At 39.8% G+C, this 21,432-nt stretch overlaps 2 protein-coding genes across 2 annotated transcripts; both read right to left on the reverse strand.

Moving 5' to 3' along the window:
- Positions 1–791: 791 nt before the first annotated feature.
- Positions 792–11,968, reverse strand: cdk13 (cyclin dependent kinase 13). Its single transcript, XM_060869636.1, has 14 exons — positions 10,395–11,968; positions 8,635–9,183; positions 8,374–8,535; positions 7,311–7,450; positions 6,756–6,926; positions 5,980–6,169; positions 5,800–5,856; positions 5,606–5,707; positions 5,431–5,508; positions 5,202–5,318; positions 4,348–4,479; positions 3,423–3,619; positions 2,606–3,124; positions 792–2,272 (listed from the first exon to the last, which is right to left on the reverse strand). The coding sequence occupies exons 1-14, from the start codon at positions 11,333–11,335 to the stop codon at positions 1,593–1,595; spliced, it is 4,035 nt and encodes a 1,344-aa protein (XP_060725619.1). The 5' UTR covers positions 11,336–11,968; the 3' UTR covers positions 792–1,592.
- Positions 11,969–14,791: 2,823 nt separating this feature from the next.
- On the reverse strand, positions 14,792–21,218 carry ralaa (v-ral simian leukemia viral oncogene homolog Aa (ras related)). The gene is made up of 5 exons (XM_060869637.1): positions 20,947–21,218; positions 17,549–17,818; positions 15,960–16,168; positions 15,708–15,882; positions 14,792–15,342 (listed from the first exon to the last, which is right to left on the reverse strand). Exons 2-5 carry the CDS (start codon positions 17,660–17,662, stop codon positions 15,220–15,222), a joined length of 621 nt encoding a protein of 206 aa, XP_060725620.1. The 5' UTR covers positions 17,663–17,818; positions 20,947–21,218; the 3' UTR covers positions 14,792–15,219.
- Between the last annotated feature and the right edge of the window lie 214 nt (positions 21,219–21,432).

The following is a 21,432-nucleotide window of genomic DNA, read 5'->3' on the forward strand; positions in this document are numbered from 1 at the left end:
TACTGCTTTATCATTGAACCTCTACCGTGGATTTACTTGATCCCTCAAGATACAAGGGAACCTGGATAAAGACAACTCTCTATACTGGCACACAGGTGGTGGGATGAACTTCTGCTGCAAATGACTGAAGACCTAGATGTGAACCAAGCACTTAAATGACAGTCTAAATCATTTTAAACTTGTACTATTTGTTTTGCTGTACATTGTACTTACTTCCCAGTGTAGTATTCCTAGAACATGCCCATTTACACTAACACAAAGATATTGCAGTGTCTTGCACCGTTTTCACAGATGCACTTTATGTTGCTAGGACTAACTTACTTAACTCCTTAGCTCTGTGTTGTTCCATGTAGCACCGTAGTCCTGGAGCTATATTTAGGGTTGAAATGACCATAAGCTCCTGGACTTGAAAGACTACAAAGCACATCAAGTCACTCTGGATAAAAAGGAGTCTATTAATGCTCAGAAGCCTGAAACACTATTTTCTCAAAATGCGCCTCTTACCTTCTTATATTAGAATTATAAAAGAAAAACACACAGCCATAAACTGAACCAAGAGAAGCTGACGCAGGTGCGTTAGTGTCACCTAAGACAACCTGTGTGCAGCTGTTTGCCCTAATTCGGCTCATAGGTTTAGCCTGAAGAACTGAAACAGCTGTTACAGAGTGCAGAAAAGGGGGGAAAAAACTGCAACGCTAAACAGAGGATACATTCCATGGTAAGACAAGTTCAGAAAATAAACAGTTTGCCTTCCCGATGCTAAAAGAACAGGCTACACAGACAACAGGACATACATGGTTGGCATTTCTTTAATAAACATTTGCCAAAAGAACAAAAACATTTAGTAAAAAAAGACATTGCTGCTCCTCTCCTTTTTGAAACTGGTTTCTTTGTTCCATTTTACAATGGCTGTAGACAATGGCTGGTGGAACTGGCGAGAAAATACAGCTTTGTTTCATTCAGTTTAGTAGACAAACCGATTTAAAAAGGAGCGTAGTCACCCAAGTGCTGCCAATCTCACTGGAGCCAAATGCTTTTTAGAAAAGCTCCTCCAGTGAAAAAGACCAAGCCCACCCATGTTAAGTCATTAAGGGGAAAAGAAAATCTACATTACTGGTCGTTTCATCTTGTGCAGATGCAGCACATCGAAATCAATTCATATCTTAACTGTTTCCACCTACTTTACTCAGTAGTGCAAAACATTGTAATACTAGTCTGTCCTTATGCAATTAAAGGTGCCACTAAGGTACAGATAATAAAAACACTTACCAGGCTGGTAAATGCACACTCAAAAAAGGTGAAATTTTATTTAAAAGACAGCAGTTTGAGAGATTACCAAATCATAGAGAGGGGTAACTAATAAAAAAAGGGGTGAAGAGGAAAGTAATCCCTCTCATCTCACACCCCTCTAGTTGTGGCTCAAGCCAGAATACTCTACTGAAATGCCTGCCTGCATCCATAATTAGAATGGTTACAAATTAGGCGTGCCTCTGTAGTGCACTCAGTGCTGGCTTGATCGATGGCAACTGCTTCTCTCGTTTACAGTCGTCCTTTTCTGAGGTGTAAGTCTGTCACCGTGCTGTCACTCCTAATCAGTACGGGAGTCCTCTCCCCCTTAGTGCTGCATTGTTTAAATGGGGGACGTACCCAAGAGGAAGGGGCGGAGGCCCAGACTGGGATGGGGAGCCCCAAACTTGGCCTGGAGGAGGTGGTGGAATAGAAGGCGGTGGTGCTCCTCCGTCCTTCTGGCCAATTGCAGGGTTGTAGAGATGTATGCTAGAAGGATGGGAGGTGCCCTCCACAGGTATGGGACTGTGATTGTACTCAAAGCGATGGTCCTTATCTCCGCTAAACACCATACTGCCACTGGCTCCTGCAGAAACTCCACTAGTGCTGCCACCTGGTGCTGCTCCATGAGGGAAGGGTGCCGTGGCAGACGATGTGGAATGAGCATGTGCATGAGGGGGTATTCCTCCTCCCATCATGTGGCTGAGGTAGCTTTCTCCGAAGCCTGTAGGGGGAAAAGGTGGAGGGGGCAAGTGACTTCTTGGTGGAGGAAGAGGAGGAAAATCAGGCTCGGGTGGCCGTGCTGCATCTCCTAGTCCTGCAGAGGTGGAACAGGAAGAGGGGAGGAGAGGCTGGTTCTCAGGGGCCTGCCGGTAGTCTAGGTCTGCACATGGAGGGGGTTCTGGGGGCTCTGGGGGCCTCTGATCAGGAGGCAGGATAGAGAGCGGCTCAGGAGCTCGGGAGGACGCTCCGCTCCCCTCAGTCGCTAAAAAGACAAGAGCCATAAAACATTATTTCATCACCAGGTAAGAACAGACTACGGTCCAAATGCCCACTGACCAGTTAATGGCCTCTCGTAGTGGATTCTGTTGTATTTGTACTTTGTCTAATTCACATTTTCTGTAAATATTCTCAAAGTTGGACACTTTCTTGCAGGCAACAAACTCAAGTGTAATATGAGCCATATGGGATACAAGCAGTTACAAGCAATGACGCATACCACTGATTCAGAAAAATAAAATACTTGTGTGATAATGAAAGCTGTTGACTTGAATGTTTTATACAGACAAAATGTCCCTTGAAGAAGAGATTGCTATACCTGGTGAGACAGGACTAGGCTCTGGTGGCTGTTTTATTTCTGCAGGGAGAAGGGGTGCAGAAGCCACCCCTGGTGCTGTGGAAATGGTTGTATCTGCCCCATCTGTCCCTAGCACTTCTGCATTCTGCTGAACCTTGAGAAACTGAGCGAGCAGCATCGTGACTGCTGTTTGCGTGGCTGTGGCAGAGATTTCTCCGTCATTTTTGCCCTGCTGCTGTGAAGTCGAGGGCGATGGAGGCTTGGGAAGGGGTGGTGTTCGGGGGGCTCCGCCCACTGCTGCCACAGCTTGTGGGGGTTTGGGGGCTTTGGACTGCGCCTGGGCAGGAGGCTCCGGTTGCCTCTCAGGTTCAGCTGCCGCTGGGAGAAGAGCCTTGGCTACTTGCAGTGTATCAGGGTTTATTTTAAAGCCCATGGCCTGGGACAGCTGTGCAGAACCTGCTGGGGCACTTTTAGACTGGAGCAAGTTCAGAAGTACAGCCAGCTGCTCCTGGGTCAGCTGAGAATTAGGACCTTTGGGGTCTGACGGAGACATAATAGGTTTCTTAGTACACAAAAGGTAAATATATTGCATCTGTTTTAAATAGCAAATTTATAGATTTCAAAGCAAGAGTTTAGACTCGATTACTTCAGTGCAAGACAAAGAACATTTAACACTAAATACATACTTGACAAGGCTATGTGTACAGAGCTAGGAACAAATTCACAAATATTTGGTATATACACAAAATCGTCTTGTTGTTTGTGTCTAAGTGATATATAGAGAAACTGTAATGGTGTGCTCCAGTCAGAAAGCAGAGCAAAGGGGAAGTTATGTTACCCAGCATGGCAGCAGAAGTGGCACTGGGCCCTTTGTGTCCTCCAGCAGAAGGGAAACCCTGAGGCGTGTTACTGCGGCTGTCGTCCAGTCCCAGCTCTTTCCGTGGAACTTTCGGAGCGGCTAGTTCTTCCGGCATCTGCTTCTGCCTCCGACGTTTTTTACTCCACAGCTCGTGACAATCCTGCCACAGAGGAAGACTGGAGACAGAGAAGGATAAGAAGTGTATGTGAGAAACGGTTAAAAAAGAGAGAGAGAGAGAGAGAGAGAGAGAGAGAGAGAGAGACAGTAGTCTTGTACACATGTAGTCTATAATCAAGGATGGACAAATCTGTAATAACTAGTGCACATGACACTCGTTCAGATGTCCACCTGCTCTGCTACACAAATGCCTGTGGAATGATCTGGTTTGTATGATGTGGATTCATATGGAAGCAGAGGTGAGAATAACAGTTAACTTTGCTAAGTACCAGTCACTCAGAAGTTAAACAATTTGAGAGAAAATAAAAACACCAGCTGAGCTCAAATGATATCTTTTTACATGCGACAGAATACCAGAAGAAATACCAGAGCTTATAGCTGTTGGCCAACACCTTGATTTTTTTCCTCGCATGTTCGTACGTTTAAAAAAGTTTACATTAAAATCTTTTCTACAAGAGGGTGCTGATCCAGTACTCATGTGTTTCCTTTAATATGTATATTAACACACTAAAATGTATTAAATTAGATCTGACTTTTCGGTCTCATCGATGGGGTTTCTGAGCAACCGAATCATGGGCAGCACGCTGGAGCCTTTATATGGATTTGTCCATCCTTTTTTAATCTACAACATTTTTAATCATACACCTCTGTATTTTAATTACAGGGAAATGCTGTAACACAAACAGGAAAAAAAGAACACAAATGATACTGGAGATGGCACTCTTACTCTGGTGGAGGCATCTTAGTCGGATCCACATCTCTGAGGAAGTCGCTGCTGAGAGCCTGTTCTGCAGTACATCGCTTATTTGGGTCCAAAGCCAGCATGTGATCAAACAGGTCCAGGGCTGTCAGAGGAATACTAAAAAACAGAAGGGCATTAAGATGACAAAAGCCCACCAAAAGAACAGTTCAGTGCTTGATATGATCTCTTTAGTTAAACAGCATTTATAACTAGCAATTCTGAGAAGAACAAAATCCATTTTATTTCATCACATTACTGAACACTCAACAAATTCAATTGTACTACAAGGAGACAAAACAGATGTCTGATCACAAGCTCTGAGCTCTCGAGCAGAAACGGATACCACCAAGGTTTGGGTTTTCCGTAATGGACATTTAACAATGTACTCTCTAAATACAATAATACACTTGTTCTAGAAATCCAAACTCGTATTGACAAATAATTCACAAGAGGTAATTAAACTAAGGCAGATTGTTTCGGTCAAACGGTATTAAAAGATGGGCAAACATCAGAGTGCCTCTTTACATCAGGGGTTATTAAGGGTTCTGCTGATAACGCAGTACGATTGACATCTCAATTCTGATTGGCTAGTTTATTCACGGGGCTTCTATTGTGGATAAGTTTTGATAGACTCCAAATGTGTGTAACTGCTGTGAGGAGATATTTATTTATTTAAGTTAGGAAGATTTACAGATAGCCAGAAGTAAAACATTTTGCACCGACAACACCACTTTCTCTATTATGGATAGTGAAGAGCATTACGGTTTAAATGATGCACTGCAACGCCTTATAATAATGAATTTTATTTCCGATATTAAAATCGTTTTGCTGTTACTCACAAAGCGAACTCCTCACGGAGCCTGCGTCTGTACTGTTTCTTTGGTTTCATGGTGTTGAAGTATGGCAGTTTGATGACGTCGGGCCACACGGCAGGACAGGGGCTGCCACAAATACGACTGTAGAAAAAAACAACAACATGGTGCTAGTTCATAAAAGCGCGCAACACTGAGCCGTACTGTGAGACGGATACATCTTCGTCAGTTATGACTGTTACAAAAACCCGTTTACCTAATTAACTCTAACTGTGCCAGTTCTTGATTGGCTTGGAAAATAGGTTTCTTGGTAAAAAGTTCACCCAGAATGCACCTAGAAAAGAATGAAGCACAGCAAGCAAGAAATATAAACGCTGGAAATGATCAGGACCGCCTCGATATAGATCTTCAGGATAGCGTTTATCTCTTACCCGCAGCTCCACACATCGATGGCGGGTGTGTACCGCTCTTCCCCAAGCAGAAGCTCAGGTGGACGGTACCATAAAGTGATCACCTTATTGGTGTAGGGCCGGCTGGGGAAGGGGGAAAAAACGCAATTAAAAAGGCATAAATGTTGTAATGTCGTAACTTGCAGCTTATTTAAGCTTAATATGTGAACACTGACCTTTCTTCACTGTTGTAGAGTCGAGCCAATCCAAAATCTGCCAACTTTATCTGACCCCTAAAGAAAGAGGGGATAGAAATTTAAAAAATTAAAACAATAAAAAAAAAAAAAAAACTGCTTGATTGCTGCCATATTTTTTGTTTGTTTTTTTTTTTCGTAGACTTTCTGAAGCGCACTGACTTGTTATTGAGCAGAATGTTGGAGCACTTGATGTCTCTATGCAGAAAGTTCTTCTTGTGGCAGTAGTCCAGACCCTCCAGCAACTGCCGCATGAAGGATTTGATGTGACTCTCGTTGAAATGGACTAGGCCAGACTCCAAAAGCCCCATCAAGTCATGGTCCATGTACTCAAACACCAAGTAAAATGCCCCTGATACACAAGGTTTACAGTCATTACACACATTTCAGTGAAAACAGAAGTATAGATCGATGGATATCTACAATGTTTTTCTAGCTCATATTCACCACACACCATTTATTATTGGTTTTTATTTTATATAGAGCATCTTTTGTGTAAGTCCATGTATATTAGCTGTCATTAAAGAAACAATACCATTGCGAGCGCGTTAATATTAACCTGTCGTTCATGTCACAACCAGAATCTACTGACAAGCTATGCTGTTATACAAAAATAACACACACCTTCTGACCGATCAGACACGAGCGCTCGACTGTGGTGTGATATAAAACTGTTTAAATATAAATATCATGCATAACAGCTGGTTCAGTATTCAAATTAAAACATGCATCTTTTTAAACATTTTCAACAAAGAACCGACAACAACAGGGTTAGGGGCAAAAAGTTTAACGACCTTCTCTTTGGACAAGTTTCAGAGCTAAGCATGTTGCTGATATCTGTTGCAGTTTTTGAATAAGATTATTGCTAAGTCCTGATTAAAAGTAATGAACAACGGATAGCCGATTTGTTTTTAAGGCCTCGCGTACATAGCACGTACCTTTATCATTCTTGAAGTCCAGAGCATCCTCCTTATCCGTTACGATCTCCTTCATATTGATGATGCTCTTGTGGTTGAGCTGCCGTAGGATCTTGATCTCCCTGATAGCAGTGATGGGAAAGCCTTCTTTCTCATTGTCTAATCGCACTTTCTTCAGAGCCACCATCTCAGCTGAATTAGAGAGGGAGATTAGAAAGTTAAAGATTTCAAATGCTAATCACTGCAACGATGGTCATGTATTACATGAAGAAGAAGCACTATAAGTACTCTTGACATTAGATGGTGCTACAGATGTATTTACTGCATTAAACTATTAAACTGAAACATATATTATGATATTATAGCAACTGAAATAATACAAGCTGCATCTCAAATGATGTACTACACGCTGTATTTTAGAAGAGCACGTAACAACATTGCTAGCGTTAGCAGAAGACAGTGAATTTTTAAAACGTTGAAAAATAAACAAACACAACGGGGGCCAATTTTTAAAGACATTTCTAAGACGAGATTTGAGGTGCACCTACAGTGTAACTCTGTTATTGAGAATCTTACCCGTGTCTTTATCCTTAGCTTTGTACACTTGTCCATAGGTACCTTCTCCGGTGATCCCAATGATTTCAAATTTATCCACGCATCGCTTTCCCCAATCTATCTCCGTTTCCTTAATCTCTCCAAAACGTGGGCCACATATTCTAAACACACACACACAAGAAATATAAGTTTAGCAATACATTTGGGATTTAACGACAAGTCAAAATTTGTTTGTATGTGCAATATAATCTGCTGTGTAAAATAATCACTTTATGGGCAGATCATCTTAAAATAACGTACATTTGAAGGTGGACAAGGACCAAAAAAATGCCCTTTATATCTTTATACAAAATAAAAATGGTAGGTTAACTAACTAATCACTAATGATGGTATGGTTGTGTTAAATATATATTATTTGGCGCATTGCGTAGGCTCGTGGAGGTTAGTTGCAAATGTAAGTATTTTGACTGGGAGGCTGTGAAAATGTTTGTTAGCCAAACATGACTCATAAGACACTGATCGTGGGCGGGGGAAAAAAAGTCCAATCAATCTTGGAAAATGTTGGTGCTTTCTGTGTAATGAGGTGTTGAAAAGATTTGCTTAAAAAAGTAACACAAACAGCTTCAGCACTCTGGTATTCCCAGATTTCTGCCTGTGTGTTAACACAATTAACAATATTAAACCAGCGAGGTCGTATTCACATCCTGGTTAAGTTACTAATACACATTTTAATATGAAAGTTTTTTGCTCTGTCTATCTGTCCAGCTTTTTTTGTGAGAAAACCATTTGTCCTTTTCTGCTTGAATGTGTCACATAACATAAAGGTATAAAATTTAACACCAAAGCTGTTTGTTTAAATGTTTATCCCCAGATGAGAGGTAATCAGATTTTCTACATTCAGAGCACAAGTTTAAGATGGTCACTATTGAAAAGAGACGACACTATTCTCTAAAGGGATTTGTAAATGCTGACTAACTACAAGACTACAAAACTCCGACATGACGAAGGATATGGCGAAAGATTATGACCCAAACATGTAAATACAAAACATGAGTTTTTTCACCAAAGCTGCGTGATAACATACTTTGGTCGTCTTCTTAACATGGCAGATTTTTTGTCTTCTGTAGGGCTTTGAGGCGAGCCGAGCGTACTGCCAGGAAGTTCAGGAGGGAGGGGGAGGTCAGTGAGGAGGTGGCGGGTTTTCTTTTCTGGTTTCTTCTTCCCTGAGTGTGTAGAGTTCTTCAAGCTATATAACGGACAAAAATATGTTGCTTATAAATAATACATATACATTCAGAGATAAACAAGCAACACAAAAAAAAATTAGGAATACAACAGATCAGACCTGTCTGTTCCATCTATGTGTTCTGTGAGGTTGGGCAAAGGTAGAGAGGACAGTGAGAACACTGGAGCATTCCCTTTCTCCTTCTCCTTCCCTGGAGCAGCTTGGCATTTCCTCTTCTCCTCTTTTACCCTTCCCTCCTTGCCAGATTGAATCGCCTCTGAACTGCTCTTGGTGATCTTGTCAATGGGGGACGGTGGCTGGCTCGAGACAGGGCTTCTGGGACCTTTCTCAGGTGCCGGAGGAGGAGATGGGGGGCGTGTTTTCTTCATTGTGTGGTTGATAATAGGGCTGGGCTGGGGTGCAGTCGAAGAGGAAGATGAGCCCTTGGTTGGCGTGGAGGTGTTGCTGGAACTCTTGGCGCGTGCAGCCTCAGCAGCCTTGGCCTTTTTCTGCTTGCTGAGCTCGGCGGCCAGGCTGCTCTTGAATGTGAGGGTGCTGGGTGAAAGGCTGGAGGGTCGTGAGCGAGAACGCGAGTGACGGTGACGGCTACGAGACCGTGAGCGGCGTGATGACGTGTATGGGCTGCGTGAATGTGATTTCCCTGGACGCCTACAGCACAAAACATCAGACTTTTAAAGTAGATCACTAACATCGCTCATTTTCATTACAACTTCATTAACCAGCAAGTCTGTTTCATCTGGAGGAGCTCAGCAATCCTTACAGTTCAGACAGGTATTAAACAAAACGAAACAGTAAATGATCAATTCTATCTGCAATATATATATATATATATAAAAAATAATAATAAAAAATTACATTTTCCCAGTTCCATGACATCATAAAATGCAACAAAGCTTAGTGTTTAAACTGATCGCTATCAAAACAAATCACTCGATTCTACATATAATGGCTTCAAGCATGTGTCGAAGTTCATTTTGAGATAAATGAAGTGTTCTGGGATAAAAATATACAATGTTATGTTTATTCGTATATCCTAACCGTAACCCTAACCCATTTGAATTTTAATCAAATACAACAAATTCAAAAAGTTCTGATGATTTGTGTAGTAACTAGTATGGATTGTAATTTCACAAAATGGGTCGTACTACACTGCAAATTAGTTTTACACGCATACAAAAAGAAGGTTGTATCTTCAACTAGGCCAAAGTTCAACCATCTCATGACCTGCGAAAACTTTATATAGACTGTAGTTGCTTAAATCAATGTCAAACGTTTAAAAGCTTGAACACATTAGGAGAAAAATAATTATAAATAGTGTGATCAAACTTCACAACATGCCCCATAAAGCCTTTCATATTAGGCCATTTAACCAGAGACACCATGTGGGTTGGTGGTTACTTATTAATCACTGAACAGAGAGGTGAATGTAGATCCTCCAATGACAGCTTCTCTTACTTAGACATAATAATATTCATGAGTTTTAAGCTTACATGAAAGAAAAAAAAAGGTGACGGGGTTATGGAATAAAGCAGAGTTACTTATCCTTTTCACACCAGGTTTAGTTCACCTGTGGACTGACAGACAATATAACACACTTATCTGCATGGACATATGACTCATGAGGGAACCTGTACAAATGAACATGGCTGATCACCAGTCTGATTATGAACGCAATGGTTTCTGGAGAATAAAAAGAAACAAATAATTATGGCACCTACATGAACTGGGTCTATGGAAAATAAGGACTTCAGGACTGATCTGGGACTAGAGATGTAGTGCGTCCTGCCCTGATAGCCACTGTATATCTAGACGTGTGTGTGTGTGTGTGTGTGTGTGTGTGTGTGTGTGTATGGCGTTACCTCTGCTCTGGACTGGGGCTGACTGATTTCTTGTATGGGCTCCGGGAACGTTTCCGACTGTATGGACTGGAGTTGTGCTCCCACGCTTCGTACGGACTCGGAGAGCGGCGCCACGCGTACGGGCTTCCCGGAGAGCGCTTCCGTTTGGTTGACGGTGACTTGGACGCGCTGTAGCCGCTGTACGGCTCCGAGTCCCGTCCGTAGTAAGCTGCGCTTGGCGAGAGCCTTTTGCTCCCGTAGCTAGAAAACTGATTGTAGCTGGGAGACTGGTAGCCGTACTGGTACGATGAGTACGGGCTCTCGGTTTTATTAAAGCCCGGGCTTTTTCTGTAGGCCTCCCGGTAAGCGTGTGGTGTGTCTCGGTACGCAGACGGAGGCTCCTTGTCCGACTTGGTTCTGCTTTTTTGTCGCTTGGCCTCGCGTGTTTTGTCCGCGGATGACTTCTTCCCGTTGCTGTCGTGGTTTCTCGGCCGTTCCCGTGACTTGGACAGCGCGTCCCTTTCGCGACTCGGTTTTTGATCTTTGACTTTCAGGTCTCTCTCTTGTCGGCTTCCTGAGTCCGGGTCTCTGCGCGATTTCCTTCCCGGCGTCACGTCGCCGTCTCGGAGCTCTGCTATGGCCCACTGTTCCGCTCTGGGTGACGGACTCCCCGAGAAACGCTCCGACTGCGAGCTCACGTCGTCGTACTCTACCGCCAGACCGTGTACGTACCCATCCGCTTTCTCGGGCGAGCGCCGCATCTCCCGTTCCCTGCCGTGCTTGCGTCTCTTTCGCCGTGACGCCGATGAGCGCCGCTTCCCGTCCCGGTGCCTCTCCCTCCGGTTGGCGTTAACGCTAGCTCCGCCGCTCCCGGGAGCTTTACTCCGCCTCTCATGTCTGCGGTTCCTTTGTGCCGAGGGGCTCCGTCCCCGACCGCCGTGAGAAATCTCCGGATTAGGCATTGATCATTGACATTAACACCCCCGTTCTGAAAGGTTTTTTTCCAGGTGACCGGTCCCCGGTAAAAACAAAGCAAAACATTTGAAACAAATCTAGCTGGATGCTAGCTATAGAGCTAGCCGAGTCAGCTAGCTAAAACAGCCAGACTCCTCCAGCCGCGGGTTTCGTATCTTCTGCACCAAAGCCGATCCACAGCATCAGTGCTGTAAGCAAACAATCTGTCCTAGAATATATTCTCTAAATGTCCCAAAACGCCACAAAGTATTTTAGTAATCCAGTCGTGAGCATTTCAGCATGTGTTAGCCGGCTAACTCAGATTAGCTTGTTAGCTACCGCTAACTTAGCGAGACGTCGCATGAACAGCTTCCTTCTTCACAGCGTCTCCCATGGCTTCGTACTACGGTCTGTTTCTCAGTGTCAAACAGGCTTGTGTTCGGTCGCTGGTGTGACTTGTGAAATAATAGTGATAAAGAAAAACAAAGCCGAGAACAGAGATCGTGAAACTTCTTGCCCTCACACTACTGACTCTCACTAACAAGGAAGTAGCTACGCAAAAACTAAGCTTGCCTCGCTGGCTAGCTTACATTACACTTCAGCAGATTCAACAATTGAAATACACGTTTAAAAACAACGCAAAGAATGTTCACTTTCAGAGAAACTATTGCCTATATAAACGAGAAACATTTAAATATCATGTTAATTATTTAAAAAAAAATTGTATAATACTTTTTTTTGTGCGTGTAGCGAAACCCACGTTGGAAACATGTTACTACAAGGCCTCTGTGTGCACTGTAAAGACCTTCAATCATGGCAGAGACTCAAAGCCGTGGCACTTATTAACTTCTCTAAACTACGTAAATATTGCAATACACCACCTTTTCCACCAGAGGACGAGTCCGACCCACATATGTGATTCACATTCTCTTTCCCACAGCATCAAATGTTTCATCAAACATTTGAAATAAAGTAAAACAGTCAATACATGTTGACTTGGTTTTTTTCTACAAGATGCTTGTTTTAACCACAAAAAAAACAAAAAAATATACATACAAGGTGAAAAGTTTCTGCAATCTTCACCCACACATCCATAGGATTCTCATCGATCGTGTTTCAGATTTTCTTCCCCTCTTTGCTGTTATAATAAGCAACACTCTTCTAGGAAGTCATTCTACTGGATGTTGGAGCGTGGATGTGGGGATTAATGAGACTGATACTGATGTAGGGTGAGGGGAAGGTTTGGTGTTGGTTCCAGTTCGTCCCAAAGGTGTTCAGTGCGGTTTAGGTCAGGGCTCTGTGCAGGACACTCAAACTCTACAAACCGTGACTACATGAAGCTTGCATTGTGCACAGGTATCGTCATGCTGGAACGACTTGGTCCTCTTACTTCCAGTGAAGAAAAAACAAATTCACAAAGGTGCAAAGACATTCTAGACTACTGTGTGCTCTCAACTTTCTGGCAACAGTTTGGAAAATGACCAAACAATGTATACGATTAGACTATAATTTGATTTTACAGGTGCAACAAGGAATTATTTAAAACTGTCTTATCCTTGCTGCGTTTGCTTTACTCTTCCATGCGATTAGTATTTATGCACATAGGCAAAGATCTTTAAATCAGAATTATGCCACTACGTTTAAAAACACAATGTCTGAATAACGATTTTATTTCTAAAAAAAAAAAAGTCATCACCTTCAATTTAGTTTTTTCTTTCCAATGGCTCACAGTACATAAGTAAAACAGACAAGTAGAGAGAGAAAATTCAACAGAAAAAAAGTTAAGAAGAGGGTCAGCAAGTGTAAATCATTTGGAAGCGTCACTTTAAAAGCCTATATACTGTCCAAAAAAAAAGTTACATAAATTACAAACTGAACTGCAATTGATAAAGTTTTTTTTTTCCTGTGCAATCTGTTACAATGTCTTGACAGAAATAAATTTTGGAAGAACAGAACTGCACACAGATAGGATTAGAAAGAAAAACAACAACAAAAAAAAATATTTCAACTAAAAAAAAAGCTTATTTTCAATGCTGCTACAAAGTGAAGAGTGAAATTATGGTTTCTGCCAAATGGAAGGCAGATTAGTGCATGTCACAAAGAAAAACATTCTAACAAGTCTCTACATTAATTCAATAATTTTTATGGACACGAACACCATTCATACGTTTGAGCCTTTGCAAATAAGCCAAAAATTAGCACCATGACAGGATTAGTAAATAATTAGGCAAAGCACAGCTTAGTAATTCTGCTACAAAAGCCCACCATGGTTATCTCACACTACTGTTCCAACATACAGTATTTCATACTTATTAAGCTTCAGCAGAGTTACAGTTCATTTGATATATTAACCGTTAACTATGAGTCACCAGAAATTGCATTGAGGTGGTTACAGGTGTAAAGATCTCAAATGATTTCCAACAGAAATATTTTAAAAACGAATCAAATCTAAAACATTTTAAGTGTTCCAGGTTTCTGAAAACTCACAAACCCGACAGTGACAGTGTCACTTGTCCATTTAAAAAAAGAAATAATAATAATGTTTGCCGAACATATGCCTGGATCTTGTTAGTGTTTTATATGTGAGAGCTAACACATCAAGCCTTTACCTCCACTATAATTAATTCTGGCAGTTTTGGTAATGTAAACAACTATCATGTTAGAGCATTTTGTTAAGAAGCAATATAAAATAGGTATATTAAATAAAATACACAAATAAGATATACTTTGAACCAAAGTGTACAGTGAAACTAATATTCTACAAATAGAAATGTCTGTAATAAAACCGTTCATTAAAAATAATAAACAAAAACTAAACATAATAATGACCAATAAAACTAATTCCAAGGATATGTGTTTATGTGTATTTGTCTTGGGGGAAAAAAAAGAAAGAAAAGTAAAAAGCACACAACTGCCACTTCACTTACCGCACAGATCTGTAATGGTATTTCAAAGGGCGTTAGCTTTTTTTGTAAATTGTATCTCTGATATTATGACAGAGAAAACACCTTACAAAACACTACATTTAGAAACTACAATAAAGCTATGTATAGTGTTAACAGTGTAAAAGAACGTTATACAGGGCAAGTGGCCTTCCCTGTAAACTACTGCTCCGATATCTTTCAATTCCTTGATTAAAAAAGGTTAAATATGGAGCTTCACATTCACATTTGATATCAAGGCATCAGGAACTTCCCTTTTCCAATTCACATTTCTCCTAAGCTTAGCAAAAAGCATCACAGTAAATAAATCAGCTAGTGGCTCATACTCTCTAAGTGTCAGTGTTTACTAGCTATTAACCCAATGTCAAATATGTTACTGTGCTTTAATTTCAAACAGCAACCATTAAGCATAACTGACAGCCAATCATTTTTGCCTGTAACAACAATATACATAAACTGTTCACAAACAATAGTGAGCAAATAACCCAGACATAACAGATCTTAACCCATTGACTGGTATGCTTCTTTTTTTTGACCCACTGGTTCCAGTTCAGGATTTTATCAAGCAGCAGGATTCCAGGGTTTGTGCTGAACCTGTTCAAATCACTGGATGGATTAAGAGCGATTTGAAAAGTGACTGGTGCCAACATGTGGCGAAGAACATTCCACAAGATATTGTGGATTTCCGGTACATAGTGTAACAGAGAACTCGACGAAAAAGTGAAAAAAGCACTCCTAGTAGCTTCATCTGAGGGGAAACTCTAAAGCGCTATAATAAAACCAACTCTGGCTCTGACGCACGTTCACTGTTACCACAAAGCTGCAAACCCTTCACATATACACACGCCTGGATTAGTTGGCTGTGGTGAGATATGGAACAGACATATTTACATACTTAAAACATAAGGGAAGAGCATGGGAATGATTGTTTGAGCACTTTTCTTTTTTTACTATAAAATGCAACATCTCTCTCGGATTCTCTTAGCCAGACTTTTTCTCTTCTTCTTCCCATTCTTCTCCTTGCTGTCCTCCATCTTCCTCGCACGGATTTCTCTCATCAAGTCAAAGAACACCTGAAAAGACAAGGCTGATGAAAAACACCCACAATGCCAAACAGTAAGCAACAATGTCAAACGACATAGAAAGCAATGATGGCCTTGATTTCATTCAAGAAAATATATGTAAGGTGAGATTTTTCCTTCATTTCGGATTCGTCTACAAATACATTGACTCAAATGAATTAAGGTATGCAAAAAAAATAAAAAAATATTATATACAAGCATTTCATTCTTGCACTGTCCTCTGTATTTCCATTATCTTTATTTAGATTTTTTTCAGGACACCAAGTTTTTCTCTTGGTTTGCTGGTTTGCTCTCTCTTTAAACCAATCACAGGAATAACCCTAAACTTGGTCGGTGTTCCCTTACAGAATACTGACCTTGTCCACGTTGGCTCGGGTTTTGGCGGACGTTTCCACATAGCACACACCCCACTGCTCAGCTCGACTCTTGGCCTCGTCTGTGCTCACCTGTCTCCTGTCCTCCAGGTCCGATTTATTTCCAACCAAAAGGAAGGGTACGTTCTCATCCTCCTTCACACGTAGGATCTGCTCTCTGCACAGTGTAGGAAATGCTCAGCACAGATGTGCCATCAATCCATCATTCAATGCCAGTGTACAAAGTTACTCTACCTGAAATCGGCAGTCGCGGCAAAAGATTCCAGCTCTGTGATGGAGAAGACGCAGAGGAAGCCCTCTCCACTACGGAAGTAGTTGTCCCTAATAGCTGCGTAGTCTTCTTGACCTGCTGTGTCCAGAATGTCAATCTGAACTTCCTCTCCATCCAGGACGACCTTCTTCCTGTAGCTGTCAGCTTTTGTAGGCTCATAGTCCTCCACAAACTGAGAACAAGAAGTGGAAAAAATTTAAATGTATTCTTGTGCTTCTTGTTCAAGTATTTTGTAGATTGTCTAATCCCCAGTCAATTTATTATTTTGACAAATTTAAATGTAAATTAGGAAAAAGATCTTTTTTTTGAATATTAGATCTCTGACAGTTGAGAGTAGATCTCTAATATTTGAATAATTTTCACCGATATGCATGTAGGATCTACGTGATTCACAGAATATAGTGTTTACAAAATTACTTACAGTAGGTGCATCAAAAGACGAACAAGTATTCTAGACTGCTTTCTAAACGGCTTTTCTCGCTAAGGCCATGGCTTTATCTATCATTTTTTATCATGATATCATGTATCTTCCCTGATTAAAAAAAAAAAGTGAATAAATAAATAATTGATTATTGCGCCTTTAAAATGACTGCTACTGATAACACAGTTTCAGTTCAATGCAAATTACACTAAAGTACTATCGGGTGCAAGTTCAGGTTTCCAGACATATGCCTGTTAAGTAATGTTGCTGGAGTACATCTGGAGTAATGATTCGATTTGCATGGGGCAAGTGCTCTCAGAATATATCACAAAGATGGCCTTGTTTTGAAATCTTACTAATGCATCATGGTCATCACCCCAATGTTATACAACTGCATACTATGTACACCTCATAATTTAATCTGTTATGAGCTTCATTAGAATTGCATGGCGTTGGGCTTGTGGCTGTGCATAAGCGGGTTCTCATAATATGCATGCATGTGTGCTAGGAACTCCTATTAAATGCCATTGATAGTTTCTTGTTCTGCATTTAATATTTTATATATTTAAACTGACATTTGCCAGTGCGGGGGATTAAACCCCAACCGACAGTCCTGAGCTTTAAACACTTGAGCCACCATTGCCTCTGTTTAGAGAAGAACCACATAGGAGCGTTGTGATGGCTACATACTTTTTGCCATATAGTTTCTAGCATCTGAGTCTTTCCCTGGTTTCCTTCCCTGCTGGAAAACATACAGCTCAATAATACAGCAAAACAAAAAATGTATTATTTATTAATTAAATTTATTAAAAACAAAAGTTAAAATTCACGAAAAGAGAAGGCTTCGTGTCTGGGGTTGGAGCAGCAGCAAAGAGTTTAACACACTCTTCATATTGCATTTTATGACTGGAAGCGATCTGAAATGCTTCCACTTTTGGATGCAATCCATTTATCTTCTGAACTTAGATATGCTAACATAGCATATAAAATAGTTATATGGAAATAGGTAGAATAATACAAGCCTCCAGTCATATCTGATAATCTGGTAAATCAAATCATCCGAGTCGTACAAAAAGCAATCTTTCCTGATTGAATATGATGTCTGAAAATATTTTTCTTGCTATTTCTTACCTCATCGTACATGAATTGTAAGGTGAGTGCTGACTTGCCCACACCTCCACTTCCGACCATAATCACTTTATGCAGGGCCAGAGAGTTCTGCCCTTTTGGCTTGGCGGCTGCCATGGCAACTCAGGAGGGCAGGGTTAGAGAGGAGGAATAAGTGAGGTGCAGGAGAGTGCTAAGCAGCGGTGAGGAAAGATCAGTAAGAAGGAAATGGTACAAGTCACAGATGTGATGAGGATTAGTGTGGAGATAATGTGCAGGGGCCAAGGTGTGTACCTGCAAAAAAAATGATTTTAATTAATAAAAGTTGATGACAAAACTAAAGACTTAAACACTATGCATGCACTACAGAAAGTCTAAATGACTGTTTCTAATGTCTTATTCACGCTTTTACAGTTCCACAGTCTGATAGTCATTTTTAAAGTGTCTGAAATGAATTTTATCACTCTTCACATTTTGTAATATGACCCAACAACTAAAGGTATGTGATACTCAGAAAATTACAAAGATGCAGTGTTGATCAAGCCAGTCTTTAGTTTTTGGATCCCCACAACCTGCTAGTAGTCAATCACTATTGCTTTTTCAGTAGGAGATACATATGAGATGGAGATAAACACACCAGCCAAGCGCATATTTGCAAAACTGCTGCTCACGCTGTGCCATAGGCCAGTGTAACACACTCAAGAGGAAAGCGCCATCTGCCCTCTTCCTCACATACATAGCTCACATTGATTGACAGGGGAGAGCATGTAATACATTAACCCCCTCTTAAAGGGCTCCCTAACGCCAAGATTCAAACTCCCTATCGGGCAAACATGGAAATGTCATTGACAACCGTCCGTCCCTCCATCCATCCATCCATCCATCCATCCATCCATCGATCTTCTGTACTGCTTAGCATACACAGGTTTGCGGGGAACCTGGAGCCTATCCCAGGGCACAAGTTGGAGGATACCCTTGATGGGAAAACACAATCGCACACACACTCACGCACCATGGACAATTTAGAGATGCCAATCATGTACTAAAATGCCTAAAATGCACGTGTCGGACTGGGGGAGAAAACCAGAGTGCAAAGAGGAAACCCTTGAAGCACGAGGAGAACCACAGGCCAGAGACAGGAACTGAACCCACAACACCGAAGAAGATGACCGAGGCATAATATAAATAGTGAAGTTTAAATTAAAGAGCGTACATTAACAAATGAATGTGAATAATTTAAAAAATAGTTTATATGTAAAAAGTGATTGAAATTGATTCCTCGTGAGGCATTTAATTTCAGAGTTTTCAACATAAATTACTGTGTTAAGTAAAATCATTTTCTCTGGCTTTAAGCATCTTCATATTCAACTCTTTAAAAGCACTTGTAATGAACAGATACGGTCAGAATAAAGAAAAAGACAATAAAAAAATCTAAATAATTTCAAAAACAGGAAAAGTTCTGCCAGTACAACAATGAGTATTTAAAAAAATGGGTTCACATGTAGAGACAGTGACAAAGCTAAACACTTTTCCAAACACAGGTTTTTACTGAAATTGTGACGCCAGCTTTCTCAAAAATTCGTTTGGAAATAAATCCTGGTTATGATGCCATAAAGACACCTAAAAGTATTATAAATTTTATTTATTCATTTTTTTTCAAAACTTTTTTTTGTGTTGATTTTACCAAATTGGAGTGTAATCAATTCATACTTTGGATGGGAAATCTTCATTTTGTGCATTAAAATGTTGTCCTTTTTTTTTTTTTTTTCCTTTTTTGCTAGATAAATGATAAAATAAAAAAAATTCAACCATTTTGCGGAAATAAATAAATAAATAAATAACTTTGTTAAACAATCCAACAATAATCCATGGATGCAACAGTTGGGTTTAGATGGAGATGTTGGAAACAGCTTAAACAAAAGTTAAACATGACACATATTAAACCTATAAAATGTTTTGGTGGGTTTTTTTAAATTAAGAAACGTGCCATTTAATTCAGTCAAATGCTCCACATTCTCTACACATATTGTGCCTTACATACATCTGCACTATTTTATTTATCTGTATCCATATATACCTTATTGTACATTCTGCCTAATATTTCACATTCATGTATACATAGTGAGACACATTGTTTACATATATAGCTCTATGTATATATATATATATATATATATATATATATATATATATATATATATATATATATATATATATATATATATATATTACATGCTGTACATATGTTTGCATATATACCTATAGATATATAAATATATTATATGCTGTACATATGTTTACATATATACCTATAGACATTACATGCTTACATACTACATACTTACTTATATTTCAATTGCACATTTTTCCACTGTACATACAAACTGTCTATATTATGTGTGTTCATGTCTTGTCAATGTCATTCTGTTACACTGTGGAGATTCTGTCAATAAAACATTCCTCGTATGTGAATACATACCTGGCATATAAAAGCTCTTTCTGATTCTGATTCTGATTCTGATTCTGTGCATATACAGTATTTACATACCTATATTATGTTACATGCTGTACGTGTTTACATAATATACCTATATAATATATATAGGTATATATGTAAACATGTACAGTATTTTTTATATATATATAGATATATATATATATATATATATATATATATATATATATATATATATATATATATATTTTAATTACATGCTGTACATGCTACATATTTATCTGCACTTGTCTATTTGCACAATTACTACTCTTTACACTTCTGGTAGATGCCAAACTGTATTTCGTTGCTGTGTACCTCTACTATGCAATGACAATAAAGTTCTTTCTTTCTGTCTTATCTATCTATAACAGAGTCTTTATTTCATTTCTATCTATCTAGAACAGTCTTTCTTTCTTTTCTATCTATCTATCTATCTATAACATAGTCTGTCTATCTATCTATCTATCTATCACAGAACCTTTCTTTTTTCTGTCTGTCTATCTGTCTGTCTATCTATCTATAAGAGTATTTCTTTCTTTTCTGTCTGTCTGTCTGTCTATCTATGTATAACAGAGTCTATCTATCTATCTATCTATCTATCTATCTATCTATCTATCTATAACAGTCAGTCAGTCAGTCAGTCTGTCTGTCTGTCTATCTATCTATCTATCTATCTATCTATCTATCTATAACATAGTCTGTCTGTCTATCCATCCATCCATCCATCCATCCATCCATCCATCCATCCATCTCAGACCCCATTGACATTCAGCCCATGAGTTGTGCTAGCCGGTTAGCTTTATGTGACTGTAGTGCTAACTAGCTAATGTTATCCTTCTGTATCTAATATCTGTATATGAACCATGTTTATCACATTCATCTTTCACATATGTAAGAGCTTATATACCACAATGCTCAAACTTACCTTTGCTTTTTATGTGCAGGTTAACAAAGAGAGAAATTAGCAGACAATATGTGTAGGATAAGCTTTTCCTGTCCCTGCTGTTTCAACACCCACATACACTCACTGTCCCAACATCCTGATCCAAACTGATAAACAACCTTCTTATCAACGCCGAGTTGTTGTCCGAACTGACACGAATCCGATGTATAAAAAGACAGTCATTAGCTTAAAGCTTAAACACCACCGCCTCGGGATAGGTTGGGTCAGACAGCAGTAAGGCTGCGAGTCAATTCTGTGAATGAATCGATTCACAGAATGAATCGATTCTCCAATTCCTGGTGTTGGGAATCGAGAGTCGATTCTAAAACTTTATACAGTTAAAACAACACAGATATTAATTTTTATTCAGTTTATGAGTGAAACATTATGACAAATGCCTCCTCCGTGCTTCTAATATCAGTATTATTTCACTTTGAAGAAAAAACAAAGCAAAGAATAAAATACAAT

This window comes from Tachysurus vachellii, chromosome 5, assembly GCF_030014155.1.
Source record: "Tachysurus vachellii isolate PV-2020 chromosome 5, HZAU_Pvac_v1, whole genome shotgun sequence".
Taxonomy (NCBI): domain Eukaryota; kingdom Metazoa; phylum Chordata; class Actinopteri; order Siluriformes; family Bagridae; genus Tachysurus; species Tachysurus vachellii.

Excerpts from the sequence above, each read along its gene's own strand:
- cdk13 (XM_060869636.1), bottom strand. The coding sequence starts at position 11,335 with ATGCCTAATCCGGAGATTTCTCACGGCGGTCGGGGACGGAGCCCCTCG. Across the intron at positions 8,536-8,634 it reads CACATAGATGGAACAGACAG|CTTGAAGAACTCTACACACT; the intron begins GTCTGATCTGTT and ends TCCGTTATATAG. Across the intron at positions 2,273-2,605 it reads GCCTAGTCCTGTCTCACCAG|CGACTGAGGGGAGCGGAGCG; the intron begins GTATAGCAATCT and ends TTGTCTTTTTAG.
- ralaa (XM_060869637.1), bottom strand. The coding sequence starts at position 17,662 with ATGGCAGCCGCCAAGCCAAAAGGGCAGAACTCTCTGGCCCTGCATAAA. Across the intron at positions 16,169-17,548 it reads TACAATTCATGTACGATGAG|TTTGTGGAGGACTATGAGCC; the intron begins GTAAGAAATAGC and ends TCTTGTTCTCAG. Across the intron at positions 15,883-15,959 it reads GCCGCGACTGCCGATTTCAG|AGAGCAGATCCTACGTGTGA; the intron begins GTAGAGTAACTT and ends TACACTGTGCAG.